Genomic DNA, 12,144 nt, shown 5'->3' with positions numbered 1-12,144 from the left:
ATAAAATAATTATTATTATTAAAATAATATAATATATATATACAAACGAAATGATAAATTCATCCTATAAATTAATAATTATTAAAATTCATTAAGTATAATTTATTAATAATTGTTAATTAATTATTATTTTTTAAATTCATAATTTTTATTTTTAAATAAATGTATAATAATTAATTATTTAATAACTATTATTATTCGTTATTTATAATTTAGTCGTTATTATTAATAAATAAACTTTATTATAATATTGTACTTAAGAAAAAAAATTATATGTATTTTCGTTTTTTAAATATATTACCATAATTACTTTGTAAAGTGTTTTAAAAGAACACGCTTTTTTAACTTAAATAACTGTTTTAAAAAAGTTAATTTTAAAAAATTAAATTTATTTACATGCTTTTAAAACGAGGAAAACTGTCGAGGCCCTGATCAGAGCCCTATTTCATATCTAGTGAACACCCCACTTAGGGTTATGGCCAGAATTTCTGGTCAAACCCATAAGATAAAAAAATTCTTAAAAATGTAGTATAATTACTCCGTTTAATAATTTCTTCAATTGTTTATAATTTTATTATGGGAACTAATTTAAAAAACTTAATTCATTTACACTTTATTCAAACGAGGAAAACTGTCGAGGCCCTGATCAGAGCCCTATTTAATATCTAAAGAACACCTCACTTGGGGTTTTGGCCAGGAATTCTAGTCAAACCCCTAAAATAAAAAAATTATTAAATAACTAAAATAATGATTGCCTTTCATTGTTAATAGCTTCTACAACAAAAAGAAATTCTAAAAACTTTAGTAAAAAAAAAAATTTTAATAGGGAAAACTGTCGAGGCCCCAACCAGAACCCTGTTTTAAATAGGGCAAATTTGGGCATTTTCTGGACGGGCTCTTCAGCATTTCGATATCATTCCCCATTCAATTTAATTCATTTTTATATCAATTTTCTATATTTTTCAAAATTTTTGTCCTAATTGAGGTTGATAAATTTTTTAGTTAATTAAGATTTGTTTACTTTTTTCCCTTTAAACAATTTTTTTCGTATATGCAACGTTTTGTTAACTTTTGGCACGTTTATTATTTTATAGCATAGACTTAGGTAGTAAGTACACGGAGAGAGAATATATATTAAATTTTGTAAAAATATTTTCAAATTGGGGAAAAAGTGCGACAAAGCGAAATTTTGATATCAAAAAATACTAAACTTTAAAAAAACTTATGTGAAATTTAGTATAATTATATCAAATATCAAGAATATTAATTAAATTCTAATATAACTTTACTAAATTTCATATAAGTTTTTTTAAAGTTTAGTATTTTTTGATATCAAAATTTCGCTTTGTCGCACTTTTTCCCCAATTTGAAAATATTTTTACAAAATTTAATATATATTCTCTCTCCGTGTATTATAATCTTTTAGGTTATAAAGATTTCTTTACTTTTATTTTTTTCAGGCTTTTTATGGTTGTAGGGTTTTTTATTTATGTTTTGAATTTTTTCTATATTATAAGTTTAAGTGATAAGTATAGCTATCTAATTGTTATTAAGTTCCTTTTTAATCGTTTTTTAAATACGGATTGTTTATAACAATATTATTTTAACAATAAGAATCAATTTTACGTTTCGTTTTTTATCAAATGAACAGTTGATTAAACTTTTATCAGAAATGTGATTTTGAGGTATAGAAAAAAATTTTATTTATAACTTTTGATACAAGCGAATCTGCGTAAAACATAACATTCTCTGAATAGCACCAAAAGCAAAAAACAAAAATTTGTCGTTAATCTAAATTACTTTTGCTAGGGAAGTACCCACGATTAGGTATATATTTTTATGAAAAATTCGCAAATTGGCATCAGTTTTAACATTTTTTTTTCATTTTTTAACTAAAAATCGAGTTTAAATTATTAATAACAATTTTAATTATTTATGAATCTTAAAAAGCATTTCAAATTTCAGGACGCATTTACTATATGCCATATTTAAAATAACGACATAATAGTATATTAACTCACTGAACAAAATTTTATCTATTTTTTTTTTTAAAGATGTTTAACTTTTTTGGATTGTTCTAATATAGTAAAAGATGTTATTTGTTTTTTAAAAAATCAATCCACATTTATTCAAACGATTATTTATGTCAAATGTGAAGCTTTTCGTCCATCGACGATGAACCTCTTCAGACAATATATGGAAACAATGTGGATATCTTTCATCACATATATAATTCTAATAAAATTTTACAAAACAATCATCATATAAAAAATCCGTTTTTTGCATCCAAAACGTTGAGATCTTTGAAAGGGTCATATTGGCGGGTATTTTGTCCCTTTAAGGTTCTGAACAGGGAACAACACGTGCCTTGATATGACAGATATATATATATATTGTAACGCTTTTTTCTACACTACTATTATAAGGGAATTAAATATGGAACATTAATAATAAACAATCATTTACAAATCCAAAATAGTTCTGAAACTATAATTTTAAAGTTACTGTAGCTGAATTCTAAGACAATTTTACATACTTAAAACCTGATTTTAACCGAACTTCAATATTTAACCAAAGAAAACGTTACTTGTGCAATCTAGTTCTTTATAATTTGTCTAGGCGGTCCCCGATAGGGCGCCAGACAATTTTTGTATCGCCGGTATTGTCAACCGGACTAAAACATAATTAACCAAAAATCATTAAATCAAACATTACTCAATACTTAATTAAGACCGACTAAACAAACATTAATATTAACTAGATTTTTCGCACGTGCCGGTACTAGTCAGCTATGCTGGTCGTGGAGAGAGGGGTGAGTTTTGTATTCAAGAAAGAGAAGGTAGTTTAAAACACAGTGACGGAATTATAAATAAATTAACAATCGATTAGATAAAAATAATTAAGTATATTGTACCAACGAAATTCAATTGACAAGTTACAATAAATAGTGATGATCATTTTGTCGTTTATAATTAATAATTAAAATAATAAAAAACCATAAGCAGAATTACTTGAGTATTCTGGATTACAACAAAGAACCATAAATAATATAAATAACTTACAGATTTTGTATCGATGATAAGTTGACTCGTGATAGGGATCATGATTTCATTTTACACTTTTAATTTACTATTTATTAAAGAAAACATTAAACTAATAATTAATTGGAATATTAAACTCACTGTAACATATTATTTAACAATTCGAAACCATAAAAGAATTAAACTGTAACTAACTAGAACTGATTCTAAATCCGCTACATTTTTACTAAAAACCGGAGAAATTAACTAACGATGTTAACACAACAAGGGGTCGATGACAAGAGAGAGATTCAACAGGTTTTGCAGAATTATTTTTAATTTGAAATTAGTACTGAATTTTGGCGTTAGGAGACTTATCGGTATTCTCGCTATTTTCTTACAAAAGGGGGTTTTCTCCTACCTTGCTTCTCCCAGAATTCTGAATTACTAATACTATGATACTTAAACTAAAACGACTTTTCCTATGGCAAGATTGCGACCTTCTTGACCATAGGAACCTGTCAATTAACCCAAAAGGAGAGCTTCTTTGCCAAACGAAGTCGCTTTCGTTTGACAAAGCCTGCCAACTCACTAAAACTAAACTAATTTATCAAAATTCCTTAATGTGGAGCGCCAATGTTTCAATTGGACTTGTGCTAAGTGTAGAATAATTACTTAAACAAATACTAAAACAGACACTGTAACAAATTTACTTTAACAAAGACAGTTAATATTACCAAAATTCAAATACTAGAAAAAATGTTCTCAGATTAGTGCTTTTGTGACGTAAATCGTAAAAATAACGTCACAACTCGCCTCTCAACGGAAAGATTGTGGAAGGGGAAAATGTACGTGAATGAATATCCTCTAAAATCGGGACACCAACTATTCTGAACTCTAAACTGTTATTGGCATAACAAGAAATATAAACGAAACTCTATTACGATAAAACTAAATTTCACAAGGTGCACTCCCGATACCGAGCTAACGCTCTGGAGGTTCGAAAGAAAGGGACTACTCTCAATTGACTACTAGGGTTCAAATAGCAATGAAAATTGGGGATTGGAAGTATCGGTTCAGATAAGACCACACAACTTTTAAATTCAACACCAAGTACTTTTTATCTCAGAGACTGAAATCTAATGGTACAAATAGTATGATAGCAATGGATGTTGTATTAACAATGGTCATAGGGACACTGGGCCGGATTATTAGTGAAGTAAGGGACAATAATATATTGAAAGTTATAGTGAATTAAGTGAATTAGGTGAAGTGGTGAAAATTATCTTATTTTAATATGAAGTTGGGGCTTAAAGTAGGTACGTCCAGAGGCAACAGAATCCAAGTCTGCGGAACAGAAAATTATGAAAATGGAGGCGTTGCTTCAGATTGAGAAGGAAAATTCTTAAATTTGTTTAAGATGAGGGTAGTGAAAATTATGAAGAAAAAAAATTACGAAAGTAAATTGCGTCCAGAAATGTTGCAACGATTTACTTTTAAATTAACACACTTGTACTGTAACGCAAGTGAAACGAAAATAAATTGTTTTCAGAAGTGTTGCAAAGATTTACTTTCAAATTAACTCACTTGTACTGTAACGCGTCGTTCCGACGCCTTGTCGCCAAATTTTCAAAAAAATATGATAATAATAATAATAATTGTGTTAATCACAAAAGAGAAAGTTACCGTAGAAATCATGGGATTCTATCACGAGTCATTACAATGTAACAATATGGATTTAACTCAAGTTACAATTCTCTGAGTCAGGAAAAAATTTTGTAACACAGGGGTGTTCTCCCCCCCGTCAAAATTAAATAACATAGTGAATGTACGGTGAATATGAAATAGAGTGAGAAATGAGTAAAATAATTCAAGTGAATTATAAGTGAAAAATTAGTGAAAAATTCAAGTGAATTTTAAGTGGACAATTAATAAACAATTCGAGTGAATTATGAGTGAAAAAAAAAATTCGAGTGAATTATGAGTGAAAAAATTCAAGTGAATTGTAGGTGAAAAATGAATGAAAAATTCAAGTGAATTTTATGTGGACAATTAATAAACAATTCGAGTGAATTATGAGTGAAAAAATTCAAGTAAATTGTAAGTGACATTAAGTGAATAATACGTGAATTATCATGAGTGAATATAAATTAGTTAAAGTGGGTGAACAATGAGTGAGAATGAGTGAAAAATGAGTGAATTATAAGTGAACAATTCAGTGGAGAATAAGTGAAATTAAGTGACTAATTAGTGAATTATGTGAATTGTTCGAGTGAAAATGAGTGAATTATAGTGAACATACGTGAATTAAGTGAATAATTCAGGTGAAAAATAAGTGAAAAATGAGTGAATTATTATTAAATGAAAATTGGTGAGTAATATTCTTATTTTATGAAACCTGGACCATTCCTTATCGGTGTCGCCGGTATGGGTGGTGTTGGTCCCTGGGAATGTTCCTTCCGTATTTCGGAACATACGGTCCCATTGACGCCCATTTTTCTGCGTCTTTTGGACACGTCTTGGCCGTGTATCCCTGTCGGCCACACATTTGGCAAAAAATGGTCCGTTTAAAAGGGCAGGTGCCGTAGCGGTGGCCTCCTCGGTGGCAATTCCAGCACAGTTTCTGTGGACCTGGGGCCGGTGCTTGGTCTGGGACTGGAACTGGGCCTCGTTCTCGGCTTGGAGCAGGAACTGGTTCCGGACTTCGTTCTCGGGATGGGCCTGGAACTGGTGCTGCTTCCCGTGATGGGCCTGGAACTGGTGCTGGTGCTCGTTCTGGGCCTGTTACGGGTTCACCTTTGGCGTTCAGGAAGCAGGTGGGCTCATTCGGAAAACTGCGCCTGGCTGCTCCTGGCTTCCTCCAGTATTTGCGCCTCCTGGGTCGAATATACCTTTCCGATTGGTGACTTGAGGAGTCATTTTCGGTCCACCAATCGGGCTTTTCAGTGGGTTGCCTGGGCCTTTTAAAGGGATCAAACGGGCCCTCTTCCGAGTCCGAGGAAACCTCGTCCAGATCCATCCTTGCTTGGGAGGGTCCGGCAATAGGTTCCATCTGTCTAGGTGGTTCGAGCCCCGTCGTCTGTGTCCCACTTTCCTTCATAATGGGCCCCGATTGGTTGGCTTGGTCCATCGTTGACGGTCGAGCTAGCGGCCAATCCTGGACTTCGCTCGGTAGGGCAGTTCTCCCTGCCAGATTCGTCCTCCATCGGATAGGGCACTCCCTGTTGTCCTGGTGACTGCACCGCAACACCATTTCTTGTAGCGACTGGAACAATCCTGGTCTGTACTGTTCCAGCCATGCCAGGGCAGGTAAGAATGGCCGAATTGGATCCCAGAACGGATCTTCTTCCAATCTCACTTCTACCTCCTGTGGTGGTCCTGGGATGCCATCTGGTCCGTCGACGTCGGGTTCCGGTGGATTCCATTGTGGTGGGGTTGGAACTCGAGGGACTTCCTCATGGTCGTTTTCGGGTGCGGCGATCTGAGGCTCCTCCTCCATTGGCCAGTCACCGTTTTCCCCATCCTCTTCCCCTAAATTCCCATTATTTCCCGGTTCTCCCTCGTCTTCCAGGTCCCTCATCTCTATGATCTCGATACTCGAGGAGCTAGAGGAGCTTGGTGAGTCCGGTGGGTGTTCCCCGTCATCCACATTCAACAAATAGTCGTCGAGACTACCCACCGTGATGTCGCTGTCCCCGGAGTCAGAGATCTGAAGAATCTCCATCTCGTCTATCTGGCACGTGGAGTCAGGTGGGGGGTACTCCATTATGAGTCTGTAACGTTCTTTTATTGTAATATTCGAATAAAGTCTTATGATCCACCACCTGGACGGTAACAAGACGATTTTACTGTAACGTTTATTGAAAAACTGTAACTTTATTGAAAATACTGGAACACTAGATTATACTGTAACTTATTCTGGACATGAATGTTATACCAAAATACCACATTTGGAATTGGTGTACAGGAACACAAGAAACACAAATATAGACAAATACAAAGACAAACGTTGAAACTCGATGTTGAACATACTGAGTCGTGAGGAATACTGTAACGTTAATTATGTAAGACATTTTAAATTCTGTAACGATTTTTGTTAAGTACTGTAACTAATTTATTACTTTAGGTTAATCTGGATTATCTTGGAGTGGTGCATGGTAAGGTTTTAGGTCTTGTACCGAAAACTTTCCCATCGATTGCCCTTGTAGGTCCTCTAGAACATAAACTACATTTGATATTCGTTTGGTGACAATAAAGGGACCGTGAAATGCATCTGCTAGTTTCGCCATGAAGTGTCTATCTGCGGACGATAGCACGCGTTGCTTTTTCCATACTAAATCACCGACTTCGTATCGTTGGTCGCGTCGTTTGCGGTTATAATAGAGAGATTGTTTTTGGAAGGCACTGTCTAGAGCGTGAACAATACTACTTCGTAATTCGTTAAGCTGTTGCATTCTTTTAGACCAAGTTAGTGGGGGTTGGTGGACAATGTCCATCTCTCTTTCTAATTCTCGGCGTAGGGATATCGCGGCTGATGGTTCACGCCCGAAATTAAGAAACGCTGGGGTACTTTGGATTGAGGAATGGTACGCTGTGTTGTGTGCAAAACGAAATTCTGGGAGGTGTAAGTCCCATTCACGGTGACTTCTTTCTATAAATGCGATTATCATGGTGCGTACTACTCGATTTACTCGTTCGACAGGGTCGGCCTGAGGTCGATAAGGTGGAGTGGTCATGTGTCGAAATCCTATTTTAGTCGCTAAAGCTTTCATGTTATTATTTACAAATTCGGTACCGTTATCCGTAAGTAAAACTTTAGGTGACCCCCAACGATTAATAACTAAGTCCTGTAACGCTGCTGATATTGTTAGACCTGTAGCTTTTCTTAAAGGCTGTATCTCTATCCATTTGGTGTAAAGGTCTTGAATGACCAAAATGTACACGTTACCTCTGGAACTAGGGGTCAAAGGTCCCATTATATCTGTAGCTACCACTGTCCAGGGTTCTTCAACAGTTTTTTTTTCCCATAAAACCAACAGGTCGGATTTGCTCGACCTTGGTGCGTTGACAAGTTTCACAGTGTCTGACAAAAGAAACAACATCCTTGAACATGCATGGCCAATAGTATTGAGTGGCGATTCTGCGATGTGTCTTCTCTACACCATAGTGTCCTGATTGTGGAGTTGAGTGGCTTTCTTGTAGAGCTTGTAGGCGACGTTCCCTGTTGAGCACTAACTTCCAAGCATTTAGATCTGTAACTTCAGTTTCTGGAAAATTGGCTGGTTTGTGGTAATAGAGCCGATCGTCTTCGATTTTCCAATTTGGAAACTTATCCGGATGTAGTTCGACTTCTTGTAGGCGCTTTAGGTACCATCGGTCTTCTGTCACTTCGATCTGGTTGACTTGATCTGGAGTATGTTCAGGTATGCGTGATAGAGCGTCTGGGACGTGATGGAGTGCTCCTTTTCTGTGGATAATTGTCAGGTCGTATTCTAGGAGTTCAAGAGCCCATCTAGCGAGTCGACCAGTTGGATTTTTAAGGTTGTGTAACCAACGTAAACTGCTATGGTCCGTTATCACTGTAAATGAGTATCCTTCTAGGTAACAGCGGAACTTTTTAACAGCCCAAACCACTGCAAGACATTCTAATTCTGTGACTGTGTAGTTTTTTTCGGCACTTGAAAGTGCGCGACTAGCATACGCAATCACACGTTCTTGTTCTTCTATAATTTGGGTCAGCACTGCTCCTAGTCCGACAGAACTTGCATCTGTCTGTAAGGTGAATGGTAACTTGAAGTTTGGACATGCCAATGTCGGAGTACTTGTTAACAATAATTTCAGTGTGTTAAAAGCACTCTCTTGTTCTTCCTTCCATTCCCATGGTTGATTTTTCCTCACTAGTTTGTAGAGTGGAGCAGCTTTTGTTGCATATTCAGGAATGAACCTTCTGTACCAAGATGCCATTCCAAGGAAACGGTGTAGTTGTTTCACTGTTCGTGGTTGTGGGTATTCCAGGACCGCCGAAGTTTTCTCAGGGTCTGTTTGTAATCCTTCGTAATTGACTCGGAATCCAAGATATCGTAATTCAGCACAGCAGAAATGACTCTTGTTTCTGTTGATTACCATGTTGGCCTTTTTGATGTTTGCAAGGACCTTGTCAAGCCAATGCAAATGCTCCTCGAAAGTCTCCGTTACGACTACGATGTCATCCAAATAACAAAACACGTGAGGGAACAATGCTGGACCAATAACGCGATCCATGAGCCTCTGGAATGTGGCTGGTGCGTTGCTCAGACCGAAGGACATCCTCTTGAATTGGAATAAACCTCTTCCTGGTACGATGAATGCAGTTATTGGTTTTGCTCTCTCTGTTAATGGAACGTGCAGGTAGGCTGATGTCAAATCCAAGGTTGTGATGAAGTTACATTGCTTTAGCTGATCCAGGATTCCGATCATGTTTGGAATTGGATATGCATCCTTTTTTGTGCAAGAGTTTACTTTGCGATAGTCTATGCAGGGTCGCCATTTTCCATCTGCCTTTTTTGTCAACACTGGAGGGCTTGCCCAATCTGCTTGCGAAGGTTCTATGATATCTTGTCTGAGCCATTCATCCGTTTCTTTCCACAATGCCTCGAGTTTTATTGGTGTCATCGCATAAGCCTTTTGTCGAATTGGTGGATGGTCTCCGACATCTATATCATGCACGGCAAGTGGTGTAATTGGTAATTTATCCGGTGGTGGTGATATCCTTTCATCAAGGAATTTTTTCAAGATTTCGGATTGTTCATCACTTAATATCTGTAACCCATTGCAAACTGTAACACGATCTGTAGAGCTTTCTGGAGTGAATGTGAATGTTGAATTCGGATCATCTCGAAAATACCAGCTTTTTGCAGCAAAATCAACTATTAAACCGGCTTGTATAAGAAAATCTAACCCTAGTATGCACTGATGTGATAGGACTGGCATTATTAAAAGATTAACTTGAAAATTTCGGTTTTTCAATTGTATTTCGGTGTCGATTGCATATTCGATACGGAGGTTATTACCATTCGCGACTGTAACTCTACGAGCAGGAATTGGTTTCGCGGTTAATCCCATATTTTTTATTAATTCAATCCCTGTTTGACCAAGGAATGATTTACTAGCCCCAGAATCAAGTAGGGCCCTAATCTCACGTCCTGCAAGGGTGAAGTCAACACAGAATGCTACTTGTCTTTTGTTTGAGACCGAATTTGCAAAATCGATTATTTCTACATTATTCTGTAACTTTAAACACTGGTCTGGAAATAGGCTTCCCATATTCTGTAGCTTTTTAGTTTCGGTAACATCTAATTCTAACTGTAACTGATCTTCCGACGTTATTTCTGGAAGCGATACACTTGTCGGGATAGTGTTCACTGTTGAGAGTTTCCCTTATTACAATGGGGACAATCTCGTTTAGTAACACCTGAGGCTCGACAGCGGTAACAAAATCTACGTTTAGGTGCTGGACATAATCTGTGGCCGTGACCAATTTTGTCACAATTCCAACATCTAAACTCAGTGTCACTTGTTTCATTCCTATTAGTATTCACCGCGGGTGACGCTTGATTCACTAAATTGGATGTTTTAGATTCACTAAATTTATCTTTGATACCGGATCTTGTTGTAGGTAACTTAGAATGATCACTTGTTTGTTGTTGATTATGTCGTTGTAATAACAAGGAGTCTAATATGTCACTGTAACCTTCGGCATTGTTCTGTAACGGTACGCTATGATCAACTGCCGCATGTAATTGATCAGTTTTCGAAAAGTGTTGTAGTGGTCGGGGTGGTTGGTAGTGTGCCTTCCGAGGCCCTGAGTACGCATACGCTGGACACATAGAGTTTTCTGGTAGTGGTGGGGGGCGATATTGGTTTACACTTTGAAGTGTTCTTTCTTGGCGTGACGCGTACGCTTCTAAATCGTCCATAGTAAGGTTTCTGTGCAATGGGATCACTAATTTGAATGCCGGTAACATATTTCTGTGAGCATAGCGGATGCATTCCCATTCTGACCATAATGGGTCTGTTCGGGCGAAAAGACCATTCATACATGCAAGATAATCACAAACTGGTTCGTTGTTTGCCTGCGTACGATTAGCAATTTCTTCACGCAAGGCTAATTGATAATCTGGATCTGCATATCTGGAGCGAAGAGCAATCTTAACGTCTTGCCATGTTCTAAAAGAATTGACGCGACCTCTGTACCATGTTAACGCTGCATCTTTTAACGTAAAAGGAATGGCTTTTAATAAATCTGATTCACGCATAACCAATAATTCACGACCCTCATCGATTCGATTTATATAATTCTCGACGTCTTCACCACGCGCACCACTGAATTGTAAATTCCAGCGATGTATTGTCTGTAACAGTGATTGTGGACTCATAGGTTGTTGATAGTTTGGTCTTCTTTCCGTGTTCCCATAATCGTCAAGTTGGTAGTCTTGGGGGTTTGGAAAGACTCGATGCCTATTAAAGTTACGTGATTCCCTAAAATTGTTGGAACGAGAGTAACGACCACGAGTGGTATTGACGTTATCAAAATTAAATTCCGCATTCGGACCAAGCTGAATGTTGGGTTCCCGTAACACTTGATTTTGACGCATTTGATCACCATCATTTCTCATATTATCATCATCGTGACCAAAATATAGGTCGTGTAGTAATGGTTGTAGTTGTGATGGTTCGGAGGTGTCTGATTTTATAGAGTGTCGGTCGTCCATTTTCTTTTTACTTTTTACTAAATTTCTGTAACTATATTTTTTCTTTGAAAATTATTTAAAAATCTAATTTCTGTAACTGTTTCTTTCGTGAAAATATCGAAAATTCAATATCTGTAACTATTTTACACAAAATTGTGCAGAGATGTAAATTTTGCAACTGATTTTTGTTCCTCAAAATAATTTTAGATTAATTTTGTAATTAATTTTGTTCCTCAAAATATTTTGAAATTAATTTTCGTGATTACTTTTCACGAACTACTTGGAACTCAAAGTTTTATATTTAATCTCACTTTACAAAATATTTTTAATCCAATTTGTGTAATTGATTTTCACGAAATGCTCAAAAATCAAAATTTTATAATTGATTTTACTTT

At 36.2% G+C, this 12,144-nt stretch overlaps 2 protein-coding genes across 2 annotated transcripts; both read right to left on the bottom strand.

Annotated features, from left to right (window-relative positions):
* Positions 1-7,147: 7,147 nt before the first annotated feature.
* Positions 7,148-7,996, bottom strand: LOC122509743 (KRAB-A domain-containing protein 2-like). The gene has a single exon (XM_043623975.1). It carries the CDS (start codon positions 7,994-7,996, stop codon positions 7,148-7,150), a length of 849 nt encoding a protein of 282 aa, XP_043479910.1.
* Positions 7,997-10,318: 2,322 nt separating this feature from the next.
* Positions 10,319-11,854, bottom strand: LOC122509732. The gene has a single exon (XM_043623966.1). It carries the CDS (start codon positions 11,768-11,770, stop codon positions 10,418-10,420), a length of 1,353 nt encoding a protein of 450 aa, XP_043479901.1. The 5' UTR covers positions 11,771-11,854; the 3' UTR covers positions 10,319-10,417.
* Positions 11,855-12,144: the final 290 nt, after the last annotated feature.

The sequence above is a fragment of the Leptopilina heterotoma genome, unplaced genomic scaffold, assembly GCF_015476425.1.
Source record: "Leptopilina heterotoma isolate Lh14 unplaced genomic scaffold, ASM1547642v1 Lhet_62, whole genome shotgun sequence".
In the NCBI taxonomy this organism is placed as follows: domain Eukaryota; kingdom Metazoa; phylum Arthropoda; class Insecta; order Hymenoptera; family Figitidae; genus Leptopilina; species Leptopilina heterotoma.
The sequence above is the reverse complement of the archived record's forward strand: the minus strand, read 5'-3'. Positions and strand labels throughout refer to the sequence as shown.

Coding starts and splice junctions, on each gene's coding strand:
- LOC122509743 (XM_043623975.1), bottom strand. CDS start 7,996: ATGGGACCTTTGACCCCTAGTTCCAGAGGTAACGTGTACATTTTGGTC.
- LOC122509732 (XM_043623966.1), bottom strand. CDS start 11,770: ATGGACGACCGACACTCTATAAAATCAGACACCTCCGAACCATCACAA.